Source organism: Podarcis bocagei (assembly GCF_964188305.1).
Source record: "Podarcis bocagei genome assembly, chromosome: 10".
NCBI classification, from domain to species: domain Eukaryota; kingdom Metazoa; phylum Chordata; class Lepidosauria; order Squamata; family Lacertidae; genus Podarcis; species Podarcis bocagei.
The window spans coordinates 44,380,934-44,407,209 of NC_138135.1; the positions used below are offsets into that span (position 1 = coordinate 44,380,934).

Sequence of the window (26,276 nt, forward strand, 5' to 3'; positions counted from 1 at the left end):
TGTTCCCCTTTGAAGCTGTAAGGTGGCAACAGCTGGAATGCTGTGTTTAAGATTGAGCCAATTAAACAAGTTAGAACACAGATAAATAATGTCTCGCATGCCTGGTAGAGATGAAAATGAATTCCTCTTCAAGGCACTGTCTCTTAACAAGAACATTAAATTATACAGCTGTTCAATTCCGATGGAATTGTTGGAATAGAATTGGGCATTCGGCAATACTGACAAGCAACCTGATAAAAGGAAATTAAAGTGCTTGTCTTCCATAACTCAAAACAAAATTATTATTTGTGCCAGATTAGAGATATGTATCTCTGAGGAAGAGAGAAATGATCCCTTATATAAGGGACCCATGGATAAGTAGCAATTCCCTCATTCCAAGGATAACCCCCCCCTAAAGAAGTATGTGCATGTATCTAGATCAGGAGTAGTCAACCTTTTTATACCTACCGCCCACTAATGCATCTTTCCTTACCGCCCACCAGTGCTCAATGGATGGAGGATTCAGCTTGTGCCATAGAATGCCCTACCACCCACCTAGAATCCTGAAACGCCCACTAGTGGGCGGTAGGAACCAGGTTGACAACCCCTGATCTAGATTGTCTGGTAGATAATGCTGGGGAGGGGTCAGAACTGAATGTTGGCACCAATGACAAGCAAAAATGTAGTCGAGAGGTCCTGGAAGCAAAATTTAGATTGCTAGATAGAATGTTGAAAGGCCCCCAGAATCATCATCTTTTTTTAATGGTAAATAAGGCATTGGGAGTGCACAGGCACAGGATAGCAACTCAGAGAGATCAAAGCATGGCTGGCTAAAGACACTCAAAGAGAGACACAGTGCATAAACGTCTGTATGCTAATGTTAGAAGCCTACGAGCTAAGGGGGAGAAACTGGAGTGCTTTGTCTTGGAGGACAGAATTGATACAGTGACCGTAACAGAAATCTAGTGGAATGGAGAGGACCAGTGGATATAAACTCTATAGGAAAGAAAGGGAAACACAGTAAACCCACAACTTAGGCTGCTTTTACTTACATGGTTTCAGCTTTGCATGGGTGAGTGGGACAAATAAATAAACGGAGAGCGGGAAGAAACCCACCCAATGGCTTTTCCTCATTTACCAGGCATTGAACAGGTAACGCAAGGGCTCTGGAAGCAGCCCACAGTCCTTGTGCCACCTTCCCAAAGCATGGTGGCACTTTCCTTACCAGCCTCTAGGAAGTAAACAAGAGGGCTCTGGAAGCATCCCAAAGGCCTGTAAGGAAGGCACCACCTCACTGACCAGGGTCACAGGTGAGCACCTCCCCATGATGTTTCCAGACCCTGATAAGCAGCTCTCCACTTTGGGGGTCTTTGCAGACATCTTTGTAATGCGGAGTTGGTCTGCCAATGGGCCTGGTGCCTGACACCAGCTCCCAGCAGAGCATGTTCTCCTTGAGGATCCTGCCACCTTCCATTCTGTGGACATGACCAAGCCAGCGTAGACGTCACTGAGACAGGAATGCAAGCATGCTGGGAATGTGGGCTTGTGAGAGCACATCTTTGTTTGAGAGACTGCCTGCCATATGTTGCCCACAATCTTCCTGATGCAGCACATGTGTAAGGTGTTGAGACATACAGCTCAGGGTATATACTCAAGTCCCAACAAACCTCTGTCTCAAAACAAGATCTTTACTTGCTTAAATAGTACAGAGCAATTTTAAACAGTGGGCTTATCAGCACACTTGCTTTCTCCTAGGGATGTGTGAATATGTCAATTTCGGTTTCTCTGGTTTAGACATTTTCCCCACCCTTAAGTTCAGTTTTCCACATTTGCACATCAGTTTGTAAATTTATGTAAAAATGTCTTCACGAAGTATCTTCAGCATTTTAGTGCAAATGTCTCCTTGTATTTTTGCACAGCATTTCCCCCTAACATAATGCATTTTGTATGCTATTTTCACCAATATATTTACACATACTATCCTGGTATGCATTCTTGAACACATTATTTGGCTGTAGAACCGCATTGCAAAATTCACAAGTAATGGTTTTTGTATGCTAAATTGCAAGTTATCCTATATTTCCTTTTCCAAAAGTGGCCTATATTGAGATTATGGTAATCTTAGCAGCACAATGCAAACTTTGCTGTCCTCCTGCCAGCAGGTGATGATTTTCCTGTTCCAACAGGCTTTTGGGAACTGTCTGTTTCTAAGCAAAGGGCTGGTGTCGTGATGTTTTTATTGTAATGATCTGTATGTTTATACACAGAGAGAGAAACATTGTTTTAATTCTCTTACATTCAATTGGCTTTTGATTATGGGTCGTTCCCCACCCCCCATGTTTTTAATTGTTCCCATTTTATCTGTAAGCGGTCTTAAGTCCCTATCAAAGAAGAAGGTGAGATATAAAGAAATAGAAATACAACAACAACAGTTGCTTTGAATACTTTAATTTGCTTCTGCAGGCAAGGGGAGGGACATAGTGTTATGAATAGCAGTATCCTGATCACTCTACATCCTATTCTGCTACAGGCACTTGCACTATGTTTGTGATATTTCAGCAAGATTGCATGACCCTTTCAAGCTATTTGCCCACAATTGCTTATTTAGAACTAAGTCCACTTTGTTCAGTGTGGCTTCCTTGCAGGTAAGCATGCAAATAGTTGCAGCCACAGTCTCTTTCTAAACTGTGGAAAGACAAATCACTTTCCCAAGAGGAGTTATAAATTAGGGGCTTTCCATGCTGCTAGGTCAGCACTGAACCACACATATGGGAAGCAGAATCTGGACTAATGAGGTAGAGCATTGCAGAGTTTGTGCAGTGTGCCCTGTATGAACAGTGCCACCTGCACTAATCCTACAAATCCTACAGTCTGATGTACTGAATAATATAAATTGGTGTATCTCAACTTAGATGCAGCAACCCTTCAAGCTTGGAAAGAGGCACTCTCCATATTCGATATATATTTATTATGCCCTAACTATATTGTGAAACATTACTTCCAAATATATGCCTTCAGGACTACGAAAGCAGATTTAAGACATTGTTTTTTTCTTCTTCCTGCACAAAGAATCCCTCTTTATAGTTAACCTGTCATCTGTGAAGTGCCCATAAGTAACACAAGTGTTCCTAGCATTTTTAAAAACAAAACAAAACCCCAAAACCCCCTACTTCTGCTTAAATGTTTAGAGAGAAAAATAACTAAGAAGGGCTGATGGGAAAAATCCAGTGCTATTATGTTCCAAGATGTGGGTGAAGAAAATATGCAAAATGATACTTACATTTATTTAGGACTTTATCCCCGAAAGCTCTCAGTAAGTGCTACCGCTATTAAGATGCAAACATCTCATGTCAGCATTTTTGCACTGGGCACTTAAACCAAACTCACCACAGCATAACTTGAGTTAATCAATTACAGACTATAGGGGTCACTGAGCATTTTTGGAATTTACAAAATAACTTTTCAAGGGTTGGGAAATAAAAGGTACCACTGTCCGTACGGGCCAGTCTTGACAGACTCTAGGGTTGTGCGCTCATCTCACTCTAGAGGCCGGGAGCCAGCGCTGTCCGCAGACACTTCCGGGGCATGTGGCCAGCGTGACGAAGCTGCTCTGGCGAACCGGCACCAGAGCAGCACACGGAAACGCCATTTACCTTCCCGCTATAAAGCGGTACCTATTTATCTACTTGCACTTAAGGGTGCTTTCGAACTGCTAGGTGGGCAGGAGCTGGGACCGAACGACGGGAGCTCACCCCGCCGCGGGGATTCGAACTGCTGACCACGCGATCGGCAAGTCCTAAGCGCTGAGGTTTTACCCACAGTGCCACCCGCGTCCCCTAACAACAACATATGGAGCTATTAGTTCAAAAGCAGTAGAAGATCACTGTTCCTGTTTACTGATAAGAAAGTGAGTGTGCGCAGGATTGCCCTCTTAAACACATCTTACTTTTTGAAATATTTTTCTGTGACTATTGCTTTCTTTTAGTTCAAGAAAGAGGAAAGAACCACTAGATTTTAGATTAAGATATGTGATTTTTAAAATGTCATAAAAAATCAGTTACACAGCCTTAAAAAAATGTTTTAGGCTGCAATCCTATAACAACTTACCTCAGCGTAAGTTCCACTGAAGACAATGAGACTTATTTTTGAGTAGACATGCATAGGATTGTACCTTTAAAGTGAAATCTGACCTACATCAAAAAACCTATACATAACCATCTTAAAACTGAATAAATGAACCTCTTTCAAATGCTTGAGTTAAAGGCTGGCATGGCTCTATCTATGAGAAAATATTGACAGAGGTAAAGCATTTAAAATTACACATTGACATATCATAGGTGATATTGTAGTAAACTCTGAATATTTATTACTAATCAGCCAAACAGTCTAGTCATATGAGCACATCTTTTAGTCTTACTAAACTAACTTTGACTGGGTTATGCCCTAACATTTCAACCTGTTATCAAACTATTTTTTGCCCTGGTGTCTATTCTGGACATTTAGTTATTACAAAGAGCCAAACAAAAATTGCCCTGTTTCACAATTGTCTGTTTGTCTTGCTTCCAAGCATGTAGTTCTATAGTGTAAAAAGTATGTGGATTATATGTCCAAAGTTTTTGGATTATACTTAGGTTGTATAAAAACTCTATTCAGTGGCAAGCAAATTACCTGCTACAGCAACCAATTAGCATACATGATTTGCTTAGGAAATGTAAGATTTATACAATAGATTTTCCCCCTTACTAAATTAAATCAGTCCACCCTAATCTCAGCAGTGGAACTAAGTAACTAGCCAGTCCATAATTTTATTTATTTATTTATTTAGAAAATTTATCAGCCACTTGATCACAACAAAATTATTCAAGTGGTGTACAAATAAAATTACAAATTAAGCATAACTAAAACTCACCAACCATTTCAAATCAAATATACATAAAACCATCATTAAAAAACCAAAGATAAAATTAATAAAACTTTAAAAACAGATACAACTAACATAATATCTGGATAAGCTTGTTGAAACAAAACACTTTCAGCAAACTTCTAAAAAGTATAGTGAGGGTCTGTGTAGTGTCAATAGGCAGGGTGTCCTAGTGCACAGGTGGTGCCACATTAAAGGGTCACATTGAAAGCACATATGATTGTTCCAATACTATTACTATCTTAAACACAACTCACTAAAAGAAACCTTCTGAAAAATAATGCTCCCTTTACAGCCAGGAAAACCCACTAATCATGAATCTGTGTTGAATAATGACACTAGTGTATGGTTACTTATATTTCCAATGGAGGGGGCCTATGTAAATAAAAGCTCTAGGGAGCCTGAGAAAACCCCATGAGGGGGAGTCACATTCTTTCTTTTCAGCTAGCCTGATGGTACATTTTCACATTAATAACTTTAGATTATCCTAACATGATACCCTATGGTTATGTTACAGTACATTTGTCCCTTCTATTAAAATGACGCAAAGCTCCTTCATCACCTGGATTGCTACTTCATGTAGCGGCTACAATGAGGCAGCTGTCTGATCTAGAATTAATTTCAACAGGGAGCGCTGATGCACACACGCAAAGGAATGTGCACACAGGTAAATTCCTTCAGCTGAAATGTATAAGAAACCTGAATCTCTCTGTGGCATCGGAGCTCTTGCACCTGGAACAGGCCACTATCAATGACTACATTTTTTAATGAATGCATCATGCTAATTATGTTACTTGCACATAAATGAGAATTGTCACTTAGCTCTGTCAGCTTATTTTACATTAACAATTGTATTGTTGATTAATCATCTGCCTATTAACCAACAAACTGCTTTAATCTCTTCAAGTTTCCACACAATTCCTTAACATAAACATATGTTTGCAATAGTGGAGGAAGTGTAGGAGAGCACACAACTTTTTCAGCAAAAGCTACTGTTCACCAAGTATGCTCATAACTTACAAGCTCAAACCAAATAATATTTGCTCACTGATGAATCTACTACAGCTTTACTTTCTGATATTCAGATGCTGCTTCTCAGTGCTGAGGAAGTCAATTCTGCAGAGTCCATTACTTTTATATCCCATCCATGGGCATAGCCAAGGGGGGCACCTGCCCCCCCCCCCCGATCAAGTAAAACAATAGAAATACTTAACTAGCTGACCAATCACCTCGGTTCTGTCCCCCCCCCAAAGTCCTGGTTACACCCATGATCCCATCTTTCCTCCAATGAGCTCAAGATGGGGCACATTGTTCTCCTTGCCCCTTTCATTCTCGCAACCCCTGTGCAGTAGGTTAGGCTGAGAGATGCAACTGGTCCCAAATCACCCAACAAGCTCTGTGGCTGAGTAAGAATTTAAACCTGGATTTCCCAGTCCTAGTTCAGAACAGTAATTGCCACACCAAAAAATTCTGCCACCTGGCTCTACTCAACCTATCTCTATTATCAATTAAGATGTACAAGTGGGGCATGCTGTGTCGAGTCTGCCTGTTAAGTCATGCTCTCATCCAGGATATACAGTTCTCTTCCCTTCCTTCCAAAAGTCAGCCAGCGTTTTGTGGCTGTTCATTATTCAGTGGGTTCTTTCCCCATGCCACACCCAGAGTCGTCGTTCCTGAAACTTTTTTGTGCTTCTGCAAAAGTACAGAAATTCTCCTAAGCCTGCTGTTACCTCCCTTTTGTGCATGGCTGGCAGCATTTGGCTACATAAGGCGCCACAGTGAAATCATTGCTATTAGTGCACATAAAGGATATGCAAAACTCTGACATCCCACCCCTAATATAAGTACTTGTGTCAAATACTGATTTCGAGTCAGGTACCACAGAGTTGGAAGGGACCGTGAGGAAATACAGTAATAATTTACCCAATGTGGGGCTCAAACCCATGACCCTGAGATTAAGAGGCTCATGCTCCACTGAGCTATCCCAACTGTGACTGATTGGAAGTTAGGTAGCATTTAACTTGTGTGTTTAATACAGCCGTAGTCCCAGCAAACTTCTGCCAATTTTAATGCATTATTTATTTCACAGGTATTAAAAGGCCAGGCTTTTTGAGTGTGTCATCTGCCACACTGCTGCAGATTAGCTTAATAAAAGTTAGAATTGGAGCAGTAGGATGAGGCAGACCCTGTCAGTTCCTTAGAAGACACAGTGCACCTGCATAACATATTATTATTTCAACCTGGCAGCCACAGTGGTGCATCAACCGCTCTGCTGGCGAGAGCCATGTTTTTGCAAGCCTGATGTAGATTCCCACTGGCATGGCCTTTTTGTCTGTGCTTACTTCGGGAGAAAGGAATTACCGGTAGGTTCTCCTACAGGGAATCAGGTATTGGCGAGCTTCCTGTCACCTGGGCGAGGGAGGCAACGCCGGCGCGGCGAGCAGGAGCAGGAGTCGCGATCAGGTTACAGCGGGGAACTCGGATGAGCTCCTTCACACAGGCACCAAGGGCGAGGGAGGATCCTCCACGCCCCTTCACCCATTGTCAGGGCCACCTCGGCAGTTTCCGCTTGCGCTTCGGCTCCTTTCGGCCGGCCACCCTCCGCCCTGTGGGAGAAAGACGGGGAGCTTCGGCAGCGCCGCCGCCGAGCCTTCCGGGACTCGCTCGAGAGTTCAGTGCACCAACCGCACCACTCACCTGGGAGAAGCGGCGATCTCCGGCTCCGCCGCCGGCTCCTTCCTGGAAAGAAGCATCAACCACCTGATTGAACTCCTCGCGGGTCAGTATAGAAACTCTGCTCGGAGTTGAAGCCAAAGCAGGCGGACGAGCCGTGCAGACTTGAGCGGTGGGGTCCGGGGAGAAAAGAGATAAGGAGAACTTGCTGCTCATTAAAAGGCAAGAGACTTGCGCGCGCCGGGGAGGTGGGGGAAGGAAACTAGATATATATTTTGCCTGGGTTTTTTTGTACTTTTGCAATCGGGATGGGAAAGCAGTAGATCTGCTAACTCCGGCAACTCTGCACCCAGTAAACAGGGGGTGAGAGAGTGATATCTGAAAATATCGGCAAACTTATGGGGCAAGCGGGTGTGTGTGTGTGTTAACCATAGGAATCCCTGGATGCATCTGTCCAGGAAGCTGGATGGAACGTTAGAAGCTGATAAGATTCCCGAGTGGCGGATAAACGGGGGGGGGGGGAGGGAGGGAGAGAATAGCAGAAAGTACAGTAAACTCCAGGCGGGGTGGCGGTGGCGGCTGGGTGTTTAACGGGAGGGGCCCTCGCTAAAAAGGGTCTGCAGAGTGCAGCTGAGGATGCCGCCTCACTCGCTCCCGCTTTTGTCTCCCGCAGCTGCGAGTGTGTGTGTTTGGGCGCGCGCGGTGTGTCCTGCTCACCCCCCGCCGGCGCCTCCTCTCGTCAGCCGCCAGCCCACCGGCTTCTGGAAGCTTGTCCGCGCCCGGGAGCGAAGTTAAAAGGGGCGCGAAGTTTCCCGCAACTTTCTCTCACCCCCCCCCCACCCCGCGCTGGGAATATGGCCACCGGGGGCTACCGGGCCAGCGGCGTCACCACCACCACAGACTTCCTGGAAGAGTGGAAAGCCAAGCGGGAGAAGATGCGGGCGAAGCAGGCGCCGACAACAACGGCCGCGGCCTCAGGGGACTGCAAAGCTCCCGGGGCCGCCGCCGCCGCCAACACTACTACTACTACTACAACTACTGCTACTGCTAACGCCGCCACCACCGCCGAAGTCAACAACAACGGCAGCGGCGCCGGCACGAACTGCGTCCCTGTGGGCAGGAGCGCGCCCAAGGAGCCCCCGCCGAGCACCCCGGCGGCCGGAGCCCGAGCAGGAGTGGCGGAGCCGCCGCCGCCGGGGCCCAAAGGCGTCGTGGCGCCGGGCTCCCCTGAGGAGGAGAAAGTGGCGGCCAAGGGCAAGGGCTCGTCCGGCCCCAGCGCCCGGAAAGGGAAAGGGCAGATCGAGAAGAGGAAGCTGAGGGAGAAGAGGCGCTCGACAGGTGTGGTGAACATCCCCACCGCTGAGGTGAGAGGGCGCCGGGGGGGGGGGGGGAGACGGGACCGCGCGCGTGACTGGCTCTTTTGAAACGCAGCCCAACGGACAGCCCAACGGCTCCCGGTGCTGCTGCTGCACCTGATGAAGAGCCCGGCGGCTTCCTGGGCGACGGTGGCTCCTCCTCCCCGCTCCCTCCGAGGAGCTCGCCAGGGTTGGTTCGACAAGTCAGAAGGGAGGAGGCTGTTTACCTACAGGCTGCTGCTGCTGCTCCCGGGGGGGGGGGATGGGACTACTTCAGGTTGCAAAACCCGTAAAGTGCCCTGTTCCGGAAGAGTCAGACAAGAGATGGCAGCCTAAGCTATGCAAATTGGATCTGGGTGGATTTAAATGTGTAGGAGCAGCAGCAGCCCTTCAGGTGGTTTCTGTGTGGTTTTACCCTTGAGAGAGAGAAAATGGCTAAACCATCATTTTGATGTGAACGGAGGTCATGACCACGGATGAATTCTTATGACATTTGTGTGTGTATGTCTATATATAAAAGGGTAAAAAAATATACATATGTATATGTTTGTGTATATACATATATTCTTTTTTGGTGATCACTCATAGCCAAGTAAGATTGCCTTCCATAAACATGGTTTTAACAGTGAGTCCGTAAGTGACTGTGGAGGCCAATTCTGGATCCACACGTTCTTCCACAGTGGGGACATTGGTTTTCGAGCAGGAGTTGATCACGGTGTGGATTTGCCAAGCGTGCCTTCCTCTTAGCACGTTTCTCGCTTGTGTCCTTCGAGTGTCTTCAAAGCCCATAACACCTTTGGTAAAGGCTGATCTCCAATTGGAGCACTCACAGGCAAGTGTTTCCCAATTGTTGGTGTTTATACTACATTTTTAAAAATTTGCCTTGAGACAGTCTTTAAACCTCTTTTGTTGATGACCAGCATTACGCTTTCTATTTTTAAGTTTGGAATAAAGTAGTTGCCTCGGAAGACGATAATCAGATATACATACTGTATATACGTGTGTATATACACGCGTATATATGGTTGGGGGTTGTCGCCCTTCAGATGCTGTGGGACTAAACCTCAGATCATTGGTCATGCTGACTGGGGCTGATGGGAGCTGGAGTCTTAACAGTATATTGAAAGCCACAAGTTCCCCACCACTAATCTACTGGAATAATATGCTTATAAGGGTTTTAAATAGTAAGATGTGGTACCCACTCTGCTGCGTATTTTGGTATTGGTAAGTAAAGCGACTGTAGCTCCTGACAGAAACTGATTTTTCTATCCTGACATGCAGGGGTAAGTTCCAGAGAAATGAAGGGCTTACTTTGGGTAAGCTTAGGAACATAGGAAGCTGCCTTGGTACCAAGTCTGAACAACAGTCCATCCTGGTTCAGTTTTAGCTACACTGACAGGTAGCCATTTATCCAGGGGTTCCATCAGGGAATCTTTCCCAGACCTACCCAGAGGTGCTGAGGATTGAACCTGGGACCTTCTGTATGCAAAGCAGATGCTGCAGGCCTTTCCTTCACAGTTACAAAGCATGAATGTAATTGTGGTCTGCAACACATATGGGTTTCCTTTTTTCTGTATGGTTTGCCTGCAACAAGAGAGGTCTAAGAGAGCATTGGTGAAAATAGTATAACTCTACAATTTATTTACACTCAAATAAAAACAGGCAGGGTTCTTGTGGGACCTTAAAGACTAACACTCTCGTTACGGAATATACTTCTCCCTGTCTGTGAAGTGCTTCTGAATTGCAGGAATATAATCCCATTTTCTTTTGGGGGGAAAGAGATAGCAAACATACTGTCAGAAGGAAAGGAAATGCACAGATGGTGATAGTTACATTAACAGTAACAGTACATTAACACACACAAAAGAAGAGTTGATAACATAGACATTTTGCCATTGGAAAGCTAATTAAGACGTGTAGTATGGATTTTTTTAAAAAATCCTTTGATATTGAAACAGTTATCAAGCAACACTTTCAAAGCAGGACATAAAGATTCATGCACACTGAATTTTTTCACCCTTTTACAGTTCCCCCTTGTGTGTTAGAGACACTTCCTATAACAATTTTTTAAAAAGTCTTATCAGAGCCAAAACAGCAAAGAAAGGAAATTGAGGTATCTGTTCAGGTGCAAACATAATGTAGTTCTGAATCCAAAGCAATTTCTTTGACTGGAAAAAATGCAGTGGTTTGAAGAAAGGAGAAAAATATATTTTTGTTAGCCAATGTAGCTGTCTTCTGTGGGTTTCTACTAGTATAAAAATCTGGCATTAATTTAAAAATGCTCTTAAAGGAATGCAAAAGCATGATAATAATATCTTCAGTGTTTTCAAGCTAAGAGGAAGAATCTTTAGGGGAAAATCTAGTACATGTCTTCACAAGTTTCTTCTCAAGATCCCCAAAGGAAACAATAAATGTAGCTACCTTAACCATTTTATTTTCTTGGGTTTGTAAACTGCAGACACACCTTTCATAACCAGAAATCACTTTTTTTCTTCCTTTTACTTCATCATTATTTTGCAGCTACCATGCTGTAATGTCAGGATCTTGCTCAAGTGAGGAACACAAGAAGCTGCTATTCTGGTATAGTCTTCTCTGACAGACAACACTTCTCCACATTAACTGACCTGATTCTTTAAACTGGAGTGAGTCATGGACTTTATGCAAAAGAAATGGGGAAAAGAACAAACAGTGATGACCACTGGAAAGCAAAATAGCTGTAGCGATTATTAATTACGTACCATTGGTGCTAACACAAACATCCTGGCATTCGTAAACTGATCAACACACAATGTGTTAACTGTAATCTTGATTAAATCCACAGGTAACAGATTTGAATTGCCTGATGCAGCAGTATGCTTGCCACTTGAAGGGAAAGGAAAAACTCATGGGAACAAACTTAGCTTGCTGGGAAGGAAGCAGGTGTAGAAACTTGCTACTTAAAAGTAACTGTGCAAACAATGCTTGTGTAAACCCTCAGTGAATATGCACTGTTTCAATAGAGTTTTTCTTCTCTTGAAATGTGCTTCTAAAAACACTTTTAGGTGAAGTATAAAAACATAGTGCAAAAGAAAATAAATCCTCTGTAAGTGAAAATTGACATATTGATATATTTGGTGTAAGATGTTTTTCTTACAGTATAAGGCAGCTTGCAAGACATTTAAAATACAACAACATGGAAAAACATTATTGGGGTATGGTGGTGGGCAAAGTTGTGTGCATTACTGCCCCATTCCTAAGGACCTCTTCAGATGCTACTGGAACAAAAATATTAGGCTTTAAAAAGTCAGAACATCTGAAGACTCAGAGGAACACGAACACATTTATTGCCTCATTTCTTCTTGCATCCGCCACCAGGATCCAGAAGCTGTGAGAGGCAACAGCCACCTAGATGCAGGTGTCCTGCCCTATGAAGGACTACCATCTGGCATCTTCAGTAGTCATTTTTAGGTCAGGATAATTTCTTCTGATATCTGCTGCAGCCCAGAGATTCAAAATCAGAATATTCAGATGTTCTGACTTTTTAAGGCCTGATATTTTTGTGATTCTACTTTGAATCTTTAGGCATTTAGAAGACACAGGGAGGCTGAGGAAAATTATTTGTGCTTTCTCTTTAAAATATGCTAAGTAACTTACAAGCTCCCCTGATCTCAGTCTTTCTCTCTTTTATATGCACTCTATGGAACATCAGCTGGGGCTTTATATTTATGCTTCCTCTGTTACAAAGGCACCAGCATAGCAACTAGAACACAGCTGTTCTGTATCTGTCTGCCCCCCACTCCTTACCTCCAAAACATCATTCAGTTGAACTCAGTGATACTGGCAAAACTTTGTCTTACCTTCACTGAACAGGTTTTTCCAGGCTTTCAGTAGAACTGTTCTTCCCTTTTCAGCATATCTTAGTGCTGTTTGTAAAGAAGAAATCAGTTGTGTTCACTATCTCACCATTAATGTAATTCTGTCTTCAATAATGATTTTCCCCCCTAGCAGTTTTAAAAGTTTCTCTGAAGCTTTTGTAGTTTAAAGTATTGTGGGCCATATAGAGATGTCTGGACTCTGAAGGGCCAAATTCAGCCCTAGGGCTGTTATGGTGAATTTGGTATATAAATAGGAATTATTATAACCAGGGAGAAATAAGAGTAGCACATGAAGAGGCTGAAATAAACCCATTACACTTTTCTTTGGTGATGGAGACCATGAAGGCCAGGGCAGTTAAGGGTTTCTCACACAGACGGTAGACTTGGAGGAAGGTTTTTAAAAGGAGGGAGGAAAGAGGTGGCACCATGTCGCTATTCCAGGAGTTGCACATTGGGGAGCAAAAGTGTGAAATAGACCTTTAAAGAGAGCAGGCTATGATGAGGTCAAAATAAAAAGTTCTACATAAAATATATTGGGGCGGGTAGACTGAGGAGGTACTTGAACTTAAAGATCTGGAATTTGTCATGGATGTAGAAGTTTGTTAGAAGACTAGGCGGGGATTTGAGGATTTGTGGTCTGAATGATGGACAAAGTGAATGATGTTGGCTCAACGTTCTTAATAGATAAGGGCTGATGAGCAGGCTGAACTATTTCATGTGTAGATGAAAGAACAGTAGCAAGTTGTTATTTTGTCTGTTGATGCCATCCTCTTAAGATACTATATAATATACTATATTTCATATTAAGGCCCAATACATGCTCTGTTTCAATTTGGAATTAGTATAAATTACAAACCTGTATCAACTGAGTTCATCAGTATACATCAGGTATGCAGAAACAGGTCCTCCAGATACTTCTAAACTACAGCAGCCATCATCTCAAACCTTTGGCCATGCTTACTGGGCTTCTGGGAGTTGTAATTCAGCAACATCTGGAGGGCCAAAGGTTCCCCGCAAGTGATCTATCTACATAGTTGGAATTGTATTCCACACTTTCCCCAAAGAACTGAGATCAGCAACTGAGATCAGGTCTCCGTAATAAAGGTAAATGGCAAGACAGTTGCTACATCATGGCAAACTGTGGTATGGTTTCACATGACATAACGTGGATTGAAATTAGCCTGAGCAAGTCTCAGCCTGAATTTATTTCGGAAGCATTTACTTTCAGTTCCTTTTCAAGTCAGCTTGCTGTTTTATCCAATCCTTGGATTGTGGTTTATGTGCATCATGTTAAACCATGGTTTAGCATGATCTACAAATGTAGCTAGTGACTTAACCTGAAGCTAGTTCGCCATTGAATTTAACAACTGAGCAAGGATTCATGTCCAACCCTCCCAAGCTTGCTACTGTTTATTTGAAAATGAATCTTGCGATTAAACATTATAAGATTACTGCTTGAGTATTCACAACAAAGTTAGAACAAGTATGGCTTGGTAGATCGTGTTGGAACTTGTATCCAAAATTTGGTGTCAGATGCCAAGTATACTTTGTGGTAGATTTTAAGATCTGTGGTACACAAGCACATGCATCTTGTGTTGCTCATAATTCTACATTACGTTTGTAACCCCAATCCATATAACCCTTTCCCCACAATATTCCCCTGCTTGTATCTATCATGGTAATGAATTCTGGTTTGTGGCCATACCTATTTTCATGAGCAATATTAAGTATTCTTATGAATTCAAAATTTCCTGTATTCACTGCAGAACTGAACTAAGCTTGCAATGAGTAGTGTTCAGTCCAGCTTTTCAAAAATTCAAATCAAAGCCTAGGCTTACCGTACCATCCTACACCTTTTTACTTAGATTCAGATTTATTTCAGTGTTTAATCAGAAGTGGTATGATAGAGGTATCTTATTTAAGTCATACTTGGAGCAGAGCCACTGAACTCACTAGTCTTAAATTAGTCAATTGATTTTTAGTGTTTCTGCTCTGAGTAGTTGGCTGCAACTACAAAGCTGAAAGGGAACCATCAAACCACCTGCCAATGTGGGAAATATACTACAGCACCCCTAAAAGGATGGGAGCCACCTTTGCTTTAAAACCTCTAACAAATTAGGCCCTACATTCTTGTGAGGCAGTATGTTTCACTGTCAAACATGGTTCAGCTTAGTTTTTTGCAAGGTAAAATTTTATAGTATTGCAACCCCAGACTAATCTGTTAATCTGCCATTAAAAGATTAGAAATTGTAATTGCCTTTGGGATGCCATTTCTAAACACATAATGTTGTATACGTTGTATTAGATTGCAAGTCAGATTACAGCATTTTGGAAGTGGTGTATCCTAATTTTAGACATGGGACAACACGATGACTCAACAAGTAGAGGAATGGAATAAGGAAGTACAAGGGTTCCTTGGTTGCTTAGCTTATTTTTATCAATAGGTGTGTCTATAATTGTGGTTTCTTAATTATTATATGTTAAATTAGCTCAAATACATTTTAAAACTGAACTAAATGCTGAAGTAAGTGTGTTGGAAGCCACACGAACAATTCCTGTATCCCAGTGATGTTGAGTAGAAAAATTTCCATTTCAAAAGTTATTTGTTTTTATTGCTAGTTATTTTTAAGGAGCTTATTTTTCTTTTTCGTACATTGCTGTGATATTTCTAATACAGTGGTGCCCCGCAAGATGAATGCCTCGCAAGACGAAAAACTCGCTAGACGAAAGGGTTTTACGGTTTTTGAGCTGCTTCGCAAGATGAATTTCCCTATGGGCTTGCTTCGCAAGACGAAAACGTCTTGCGTTTTTTGCAAGTTTGTTTCCTTTTTCTTAACACCGTTAATACAGTTGCGACTTGACTTTGAGGAGCAACTCATAGAACACGGTGTGGTAGCCTTTTTTGAGGTTTTTGGTGATTTTTGAAGCTTTTCCAAAACATTTCCGACACCGTGCTTCGCAAGACGAAAAATTCGCTAGACGAAAAAACTCGCGGAACAAATTAATTTCGTCTTGCGAGGCACCACAGCATAAAGTGATTCAGCAAATAATAAACAAATTATCCAGATAGTGCATTGCCTCTTAATCTATGTGTTTCAATTAGTGTTGGAGGCAAAACCAATTACTAGATTAATACTTTCAAAAATGTGGGAACAACCATGATTTCTTCTTTACACCTATAACTCCTGGTTCAACCTGCCATCTTCCTTGTAACTGATGAACGTAATCAGCTATTTCCAACAAGTGAGGTAAAAAGGCAATAGCTTTCCTATCTTTTGTCCCCAGCACACAGAGGTACATTTATGTGGTACATGGAAGTTCCATTTAGATATCATGCCTGTTGACCGACCCAGGTTGTCCAGTGTATTTGTACAAAGTAGTATATGATTTCCATTGTAATTGATCCAAGGTGGGTCACAACTGGAGTACTACCACCAGGCAAATATACGGTAAAGGATTAAGAAATGGTCCCCAGAAGCAAATTTGAGTTAAAAGTGGGTCCTAACATGTTATAAAAACTCACATAGAAGTAAAATTATTAATTAGAAACCTATTTAAACTTGAGAGACCAACTTCAAACTGCACAACTAAATAAATTCAGCCATACATAGGTGCCTTAACTCCCATGAAATAAAAAATGAGAAGAAAAGGGGATCACCACTAAACTACCAACCACTTTATATATTAAGGGGATATAAAATTTCTGTACAGTGGAAGCTGGTTTATTCATATGTTATATAACATTATTGATATTGCACCCAGTTTTGACACCCTTTTGTGCATTATTTGTTTTCTACATTGTTCGGGTTCCACCCTCCTTTCTTCTTCATTAGTGCTGTTGCTTGACTAGTAGTGCAATCCCATGCATATTTTTTCAGAAGTAAGTCCTTATTGTGTTCATTGGCACTTACTTTTAGGGAGCTGGATAAGGGATTGTAGTGTAACTCTTGTATAGCTTATAAACTTGTGGCAATAATTCCTGGAGGAATTCCCCTAATACTTTTGCATGATTGTGGGATCTTATGCTGAAACTGGATGAACTACAAAACTGTCTCATTTTAAAATAACTAGGTTAATGGCTGCTTGCAAATAGGCCAATTTAGCTTTTGAGCTGCTTATACCACTCCCTCAGGTGTGACTGCAACAATAATCCTAAATTATTAGTTTCTTTCAAAGAGATTATAGAACTGCTTAAAGTGAAATCCTTCCTTTTTTCTTTTTTTCTGGCAACTATTTTGATAAAGCAGCAATGGTCGGTCTCCAAGACTTGGAACTTTACACTTTAACCCTATGAACATGTATACTTAAAATTGCATTAAAATGGCTAATCCGTGGAACTTTCTATAGCACACCATCTTGCCTTTTGCAAAATGCAGCTTTGCAATAAGGAAAACAAGAAATAATAACTTTTGCTAGGATTTTATCTCTGAATACTGAATGATTCTCAGAATAGAGAGCAGAGCCCCAGCTATTAAACTAGTCAACATGCCTAAGAAAGCTTAAAAAAAAACCACAATATAACCTTAAAACAGAATTTATACTCTTGAAAGTTTCTTGTAGGCATCCACTGTAGATCCACTGGTCAGAGACTACAGAGCAGGTCATCCAAAGCTCTCTGCTGAGTGAATATGATCATGTGTGAAGAAGTGGTACTTAACATATTCTGTCTCTAGACCATTTTGGTCTTTATTTTGAATTGGGTCTGGAAGCCAACTGAGAAGCAGTGATGGTGATACAAAATTGGATAAGCATCAGTAAAAGTGCTTCTTTACTTACCAAGTAACTATAAGAGGAGTTAGGTAGTATTCAAACTCCATTCAAAAGCTGTTTTCTATGCAGTCCAGCTTCTGTAGCAAGTGCAAATAGCTATTTAGCATTCATGGCACCCCTTTCTCTATGACTCAGCCTCAGGGTAAGAAAAAAGTAAATAAAATGAGCTAAGCGTTTATCCAGAGATGACCATACTTAAAGAATATTGAAAATCCAGTGACACTTGAGCTGTAACGTTAATTTACTAGATCTTGAAGAGAAGACAAATAATAGAGAGTTCTTTGCATAACAAAGACTACTCCTGGCACAAATAACTAGCTTAACATTATTATTATTAGGTTAGTTTGATGTTGGAAATTGTGCTGCAAATCAGATCACTATCTTACAGCAACATATTAATGGTGGATCTGGCCACAAATAGCCTATTAAGCTTTCTAAATGGAAATCAGTTTAATTGCAAATAACCCTGGGTATGGTCCTTAGTCCTAAGCCAACTTGCTTTGTAAATAATTTTTATTAAAACTTGGCCTTTCAATGTGTTTGTAGGACTGAGATGCCAGAAAATCATGGTTAGCTGTGACTGATATGCCTCCTTCTGAATTCTAAATCTAGGGCCTCCATCTTTTGAGTGTGTTGCTCTGTGTGTTGCTCTGTGATATTCTAGTGATCCTAATAAAGTTATTGACCTAATATGGATATTGGGAACACACCTGCCTTTTATTTTTTGTGTTATCATCTGCCTGTAATTTAAGTAGCACCAACCTTTTAATGACCAAGTTATTGTCAGCACCTTTTAAGGCCCACATGGATGGGAAAGTGGGGTGAAAAAACAATTTATTAAAAGTTGATAGAAAAGTAGAACAACTTTGGAATCTACTTGGGTGTAGCGAAACAGTGAAGTGAAAATAATTGCAGCAAAGTATTACCACATGAGAAATTCCATCTACCAAGTATAGATTATATCTTGCAATACCATGTACACTTATTAAGGAATAAATCCCATTAGAATTGGCAGGACTTGTTTTTGAGTAAACATGTATTTATTACTGTAATTTTCAACCTTTCTTCCAAGAAGTTCAAGGTAATGTACATGGCTCTCAGTGTTTGAAACTCCCATTGTTCTAGGCACATTTTGCAACAGGAAATTTAATTAGCACAAGCTGTTTCTGAGCTCTGGGGTATTTTTTAACTGCGCCTAAAATTTCAGATTAAAACTGCGTAGTGGAAGAAAAGGAGGACCTTTTTCTGCCTCCCCACTTCCAGCTACTCTCTGAAGACTGTAGAAGAGACTCTCTTAAGAATATTAGGGGCAGGGAAAGGAGTAGGTAAAGGTAAAGGTACCCCCTGACCGTTAGGTCCAGTTGTGGACGACTCTGGGGTTGCGCGTTCATCTCGCTCTGTAGGCCGAGGGAGCTGGTGTTTGTCCGCAAACAGCTTCCAGGTCATGTGCCCAGTGTGACTAAGCTGCTTCTGGCGAACCAGAGCAACGCACGGAAACTCCGTTTACCTTCCCACTGGAGTGGTACCTATTTATCTACTTGCACTTTGACGAGCTTTCGAACTGCTAGGTGGGCAGGAGCAGGGACTGAACAATGGGAGCTCACCCCGTTGCGGGGATTCGAACCGCCGACCTTCTGATTGGCAGGCCCCAGGCTCTGTGATTTAGACCACAGCGCCACCCGTGTCACATAGGGAAAGGAGTAGACCACGTTAAAAATGAACAGAAGACTTTAGCTGCAGTTCATTCATTTTTAGCTTTGTACAGTGGTACCTCGGGTTACAGACACTTCCGGTTACATGTTTTCGGGTTGCGCACCGCGCAAGTACCCAGAAGTACTGGAACGGGTTACTTCCGGGTTTCAGTGCTCACACATGTACAGAAACACTAAATCGCACTTTGCACAGAAGCACCGAATCGCGACTCACGTGTGTGCAGACGCAGTGCTGCGGGTTGCGAACGCTGCGGGTTTGAATATGCCTCCCACACAGATCACTTTCGCAACCCGAGTTTCCACTGTATTCTTGTTATTTAACAAGTGTGCCTAGACATTCTGTTGTTGCATCCATAACCTAGGTTTAAGGTGCTATTTAGCTCCTAGCTTTCATATCTCAATTTCTAACACAAATTGCTCTCCCACTTCCTGTATTATCCTTACAAGAACTCTGCAAGGTAGAATAGGCTGAAAGTCATTCTGGTTCAAGATTACCTAATGTGCTTCATAGCAGAATAGGGATTGAAATTCTGGTCTTCGAGAAGACCAACATTCCGAGTCCAACATGCTGACCAATAACTCTGGCTCCGTCATAGGATCATATTGTAAAATACTGTAAAATACCCTGTTGTTGTGTTGCAGAGATGTCTACTCCTTGCTTTATTTGGTTACAAGCTTCTGGTTCTTGCCTTCCTATCTCAGATAAAACAAAACAAAATAAATAAAAGATATAAAAATAATGTTATGGGCTCCTTTACCTCTCCTCATAATGAAGCAATGGATGTTCCTTCTAAAGCAAAAGGCCTTAAAAAGAGAAAAGAAGGAAACATAAGAGGGGTTGGAAGGGAAATTGAGTATTTCTACTCAAGCCAAAGAGCTTATCACCAAAGTTGACTGTTGCTTTTCATCTAAATGCTGCTTATTTAAATAGCAATGTACTAAAACTTACATTTTAAAGTAAACTTGAAAGTCAGAGTGTAGCAGTGAAGTGGCACTTCCCTTTAGATATGTTTTTCTTTCAAGGATGAAACAAAAAAAGTGCTTTAAAGGGTACTTAGAAGTTATTATTACAGTAGGGGCTGTTTATTTAAACAAAAGCATGTTCTCCCTGCAGTCACTTATAAAGAATGTTAAGGCCAAGTTACTTTGTATGATGGCTTTTTACACAGGCGGAGTGTAATGACATTTTTGGGGCCTTTATGTTCAACTTTGTGGAGGACTGTCTCCTCTTTCCTGCATTGAAGACTTAATTGAACAAACAGCATTGTATTAAACAGAAAATATTTAAGTGAAAAGTAGAGCAGGCATCATATGCTTCATTTATTTCAGGTTGGAAGAGGCAAGTCTGGGGACACTATGCACTATATGGGATTTCTAGCTACTGAAGCAGGGAGGGGAACAGAGAACCAAATATGACCCTCTGGGTCTTTTTATTTGCCCCTCAGAACCTGTTCCAGGCCACACTCCCTGACCCAGGCCACAATATTTAAGTGAATTGCACTGCATGAATGATAGCAGCAGCAGCAGCATCTAATTTTTTACCCACCCTTCACCATGCGGTCCCAGGTTGGGCTATAACAGTTTAAAAATACATCATTGCAAAAATTTGAAAAACATTACATTCAAGATGATTTATCTCAAATGTCAAAGTCCAGGGTAAAGAGGTGCATCTTCAGCATCTGTCAAAAGCTACATAATGAAGGTGCTAGAGCACTTCTTTGGGGCTACTGCATAGAATGCCCTCTCCCAGGGGAGCCCCTATATTTATAAGAGTGGTGGAACTACCAAGGGGGTTCCCTCTGCTGATCCTAACACCTATGAGGGTCTGTAAGGAAGGAGATGATCCTTTACATATTTGTGCTTAAATCATTCAGGGTGTGACTATTTCTTAGCATGTTACCATTAATTCCATTTCTTACAAAATGTATTTTTATTCCATCAATATGAAAAATCTTTCAAGAAATCTCAGTTTTAAAGCTGGTTCTGCACCAGATAAAAATTATACTTAGAAGTCTGAGGATATCTTGTTTTAAGACAATTTTTGCTGGTGATGAACATATTGTAAGGTTTGGGTGTGTCTGTCATTTGGCCCCCTGCAAGAAGTAAACTAATGTGGGAACATGTAGATGGGAGTTTTCTGCCCATTGGGGGACTGAAAGAAGTTCATTGATATGACAGGAGGAGAAGCATTAGCATACTGTCTTTAAAGCTTTCATTCTAGGGAAGAAGTGATCAGGAGTCGGTGCCCTGATTATTTTTGTTGTTGTTGGCATCTCTCTGTCTCGGGAGACAAGGAGTGCACCTTTGGGGTTGAAGTCAAGCAGCTGAAGTTACAGCGCCAGCTGTGGCTGAGGATACCGATATGGGAGAGACATGCTTTAGCGCAGCTGTGGGAGGATGAAGAAGTCCTGTTGTGTTGCTGCAGATGCAGCATGGGGTTTCTTCTCTCTGCTCTCCTCCCAGCGGCCATTCCTCCTCTGGCCACTGCTGTGGATACACAACTTGTCTGACTCCAGGCACTGTGGTCATCTGTAAGGGATTTCCCAAACCGGGGTTTTAAGGTCAATTATAATCTGTTAAAACCAAGAAGTAGGGTGCATGCATGCCGAGTGCAATAGAATGCAGTAGTTCCTGACGGGAAGAATGTAAATCTGCTGAAATGCATGAAACTATCTTGTAACACATGACTGACCTCTGTGACTTGTGTTTTACCCAACAATTCTTACACTTACACTTGCACAACACATTTCAGGCTAGTGATTCTGGTTTGTTGTTGTTGTTTCTTCTTCTTCTTCTTCTTCTTCTTCTTCTTCTTCTTCTTCTTCTTCTTCTTCTTCTTCTTGCATTGGGCCATCAACCAGACTGGTCTTACCAGAACGTTTCGTTTCCTTACAGGCCTCTTGGGTAATTCATTCTTTGTTCTTTCCTCATGGTGGGTTTCTATAATCTGGATGGGCTGTTACTGACATCCAGGTTAGGACAATGAAATAAGTTAACATCTTGGGGTTAAAGTTAACAACTTAAACCCCTTTTTAAAAAAGAAAAGGCCATTCTGAAATACCTATGAGATGTTCTGCTGATGTCCAGTATAAAATAGAATCCAAGTTCATTGTGATGATGGGCATTCCACCTTATCAAAATGGAATGGCAGAAGTATAACTGTGAACTTCTTGAATCTCCCTTAGCTTCTTACACCTCCTCGAGGGAGCCCCATCTGCCTGCCAAGAATCCTGGAGAAAGAGGCTGTGTAGGTATCACACAAAAGTTATTGTTAAATAACAGAGTAATCATTAAAATTTCCTGCCAACCTAGCAGTTTGAAAGCACGTCAAAGTGCAAGTAGATAAATAGGTACCGCTCCGGCGGCAAGGTAAACGGTGTTTCCGTGTGCTGCTCTGGTTAGCCAGAAGCGGCTTAGTCATGCTGGCCACATGACCTGGAAGCTGTACGCCGACTCCCTCAGCCAATAGAGCAAGATGAGTGCCACAACCCCAGAGTCATCCGCGACTAGACCTAACAGTCAGGGGTCCCTTTCCGTTTACCTCAATCATTAAAATTATTCATACAATCTTGTAAGCTTCTGATAACAGCCCCTTTCTCCCCCCTTTGTGGCTGTTGATGTGGAAAAATGCTTACTGACCTTTTTTTAAAAAAAGAACAACTTGGAAAGCATCAGTTTCCTCTCATCAGTTTTACTGTAGTTGCAACATTGTCTGAGACGTGGCATTACACTAATGCAAATGTAGGTTAGAGGTTTTGAGCAGAGAGGGTTCTCTTACCTGATAAAGATTTGGCTTTCGTTTCAGCTTCTGGCTCAAATAACCTGCCGTACCAAAATGGTTCTCAGGCAAGTGTTCCTTTTTACATGGAATTGTGTTGCAATTGTTTGAATATTTTTAGTTTATTGGAATCAGATTGAGTTTTGTCACTGTGCTTCTTTTTAAACTTTAGTTATCTGCTTCTAGGCTGAAATGTCTAGGCTGAGGACCAACCTCTTGTGTGCCAGAAACTCAGCATCTGCTACTCACACTGTGTGTTATCTGCCTGCACATGGCCCTCTCTGTGCACCCCACCAGTGGCTAGATGGTAGTACCAGCTTCAGTGGCCACAGTATGAGCAGTCACAGAAACTGACCCCAAGCTAGGACTTGTGTTAATTGTAGAAACACTTGACCCAAATATGCTCAGTTAAGCTGCATGTGGAATTTAGTTTTGTTTAAATTTAGCTTTCCTTGTCAAAGCATACTGTCACATTTTTCAGGAAAACTGCATTCTGTTCAGGATGCCTTTATCAAGTTTCAAATGCTGGAGGGATGTTACCTGAATGTTGTCTATCTTGCATTAATGGTCTTACCTTGGGGTAGGGGTGGCTTTAAACAGTTCTATGCATTACTTTTGTTGTGAAGCACAAAATTAACATTCCCCACCCACCCCATTTCAGGCTGTGCAAATACTTCCACATTCCTAATACAATAGACTAAACCCATTTAAAAAAATAATAATCCCAAAACACCCTGAGCATGAAAGGTTTCACTTTTTAAACTCAAACATAGCACTATCATGACTACAGGAATAAAATGGAGTTTGCTTCTGCTGCCTAGGTGCTAAACTTATTTACACAAAACCATAGGCGCCGACTCCATGGGGCTTGAGGGGGCCCGAGCCCCCTCAAAAATTCGTTTGGGGGGGCTCCGCCCCCCCAATAATCTCCGGCGCCCCTCCAGCAGAGCGCCATCGCCGCCCCTCCCCCAGCCCAAAATGCACAGGGTCGGGCTGCATGCCTCCTGCCCTCCCTCCCGAGCAAAAGCTCCACCCAATTTCCGCTCCGGAGCTGATTAATAGGCGCAGCACGCTCTCCCCTATTCGCTCACGAGGAGGCGGCGCCACTTTATTTGCATATTCATGAGCTTATTTATTATTCATGAGCTTTCCCGGGCCTCCCCCCCAATATTTTTTATAAGTCCGCGTCCCTGCACAAAACCAATGTCTGTGGAGGAAATGCATGGATCCACCCCCCCCTCCACATTTAGGAGATCACAAAGTGTTACATTTGCACCAGGCCAAAGGACCAATCACAATAAGTGGGATTTTATGATCAGTAAAGGAAGCATCATGTTTCTTCCGATTTGCGGAGAGTCCATACCAGGCAAGGTTAGGGACAGCTGGGTACGCTTGTGCTGGGCCTCAGAGGGCTAACCTGGCTGGAGACCCCAGCCAGGGACCAGGTGGTTTTTTGTTTGAGTTTATAATTTCTATATTCTAACAAGACTTTCGCCCCAGGCCTCAGACAAGCTCTGCACAGGCCTGGTCCACACTGTTGCTTTTTCCTACGAGGGTAAGGTGCCTGCAATGGGCCAGGAAAAGCTTCAGTAATTTTTCAACATGATCTCTTAGGCAGTATAGTGTAATGGTTATGTTGTTGGACTAGGACTGTTTCTCAGCCCAACCTACCTCACTGAGTTGTTCGGAGAATGAAATGTATGCCACCTTAAGCTCCTTGGAGGAAAAGTGGGATATAAATGTAATAAATAAATACATATCTGGGACCCTTAGGCAAAAGAAAACATCTGCAGCCTCACCACCGTCAAATGGAGGAAGGGCAAATGAATGAGCCTGAAGAGGCAAGTCTCTTCAAAGTGAGAAATCCTGTTAGCTCTTTAACCAGCACCATGCAGATTATTTTACAACATGAAATTTTATTTTATAAATTTAATTTAATTTTAGCTGTATGCTGTCTTCACACCAGTGCAGATGGCATAGGTGATTTAAGTGGTTTAGGGTTTTAACAATTGCCACCAGTGAATCTGAATATTAATGACAAACCAATACAAAAAGCACAAAGGTGTTGATACTTGTATTTCTACGCAATTTTACTTAGGCTGCTCCTCTTCCCAGGGGGGCGGGGTTGCAGGCAGGCCTTGTGCTCTCCCCGTGAACATGGGGGGGGGGTTGGGAAAGCCGCTCGTGTCACTGGGAGTCCCGGCCGCATCACGCCCCCCCGACCAACCAATCTGGTCGACTGGGGGGGGTGGCTCACCCTTTTTAAACTTCTGTGCAGCCGGGGGCCTCCTTCTCCTTACCTCCTCCTTCGTCAAAAGGGGGCCAGGTAGGAATTTTTCCACTTAGGAAATTGGCAAAAGCCATGTGGTTTTCGCCTGCCTCATAGCAATTGTCACAACTTTGTAAGGTTTGACGGTAAAACCTGGTTATTGGAGGGGAGGTTGTGGCCTTCACCTGCCCCTCCTCTTTAAGGGTATTCCGTTAAAAGGATCTGGAGGTGTAGATCCTGTCCGGAGCCTGGGTATAGGCTAGGGCTGTGCCACGACCCATTGGGGACCCTGGGGGAACTCGCAGTTGATGTACATCAGGCTTCCTCAACCTCGGCCCTCCAGATGTTTTGAGACTACAATTCCCATCATCCCTAACCACTGGTCCTGCCAGCTAGGGATCATGGGAGTTGTAGGCCAAAACATCTGGAGGGCCAAGGTTGAGGAAGCTGATGTACATCAACAGGGCTCTCCCTACTGGTGGTTGACCCTTATGAGACTACCTGCATGGCAGGCAGGAGTCAGATATAGTTGGTTCAGTTCCAGTGCCTAATCCAATACTCCTCACATCTGTAACCAATAAAGTTGTGGCCTTAATTATCCCATTAAACCAAAATATTGGTGTCCGTGTGTTTTATTATCCAAGAAATGGGGTGGGCTCGGGGCCTTGCCATGCAACTCTCTCTCTCTCTCTCTCTCTCTCTCTCTCTCTCTCTCTCTCTCTCACACACACACACACACACACACACACACACACACTTTACAGATCTTTCACATTCTTTGTCAGGCTCTATCTACAACCCTAACACATTTGCTTTCAGGGAAGTGGTCTCTAACTGCTTTAAAAATAATAGATAATGCAGAGAGACATTGTATTCTCTGAAATTGTGTGTGTTGTTTTTAAAAAAAATCCAGCTATATCTGCACTTTTACTTAAAAAGGTTTCCCAAATGAATGCATTTGAAAC

At 42.5% G+C, this 26,276-nt stretch overlaps 1 protein-coding gene and 1 long non-coding RNA gene across 4 annotated transcripts in view; one reads left to right on the forward strand and one right to left on the reverse strand.

Moving 5' to 3' along the window:
* The first annotated feature begins 8,174 nt into the window (after nucleotides 1-8,174).
* PAWR (pro-apoptotic WT1 regulator) overlaps nucleotides 8,175-26,276 on the forward strand; it is a 61,403-nt gene continuing 43,301 nt past the window's right edge. Inside the window, exon 1 of the mRNA XM_081211276.1 lies at nucleotides 8,175-8,937. Within this exon, the coding sequence (XP_081067402.1) occupies nucleotides 8,428-8,937 (510 nt within the window). The 5' untranslated portion in view covers nucleotides 8,175-8,427. The remainder of the gene's footprint in view (nucleotides 8,938-26,276) is intronic.
* On the reverse strand, nucleotides 11,346-22,317 carry LOC308596348. 3 transcript variants are annotated; one of them, XR_014012475.1, is made up of 4 exons: nucleotides 21,567-22,317; nucleotides 19,760-19,957; nucleotides 17,559-17,688; nucleotides 11,346-12,830 (listed from the first exon to the last, which is right to left on the reverse strand). It is a non-coding gene; the product is annotated as an uncharacterized lncRNA (long non-coding RNA). The 3 variants fall into 3 exon arrangements; XR_014012476.1 differs by having other exon boundaries at nucleotides 21,463-22,317; XR_014012477.1 differs by lacking the exon at nucleotides 19,760-19,957 and having other exon boundaries at nucleotides 20,214-22,317.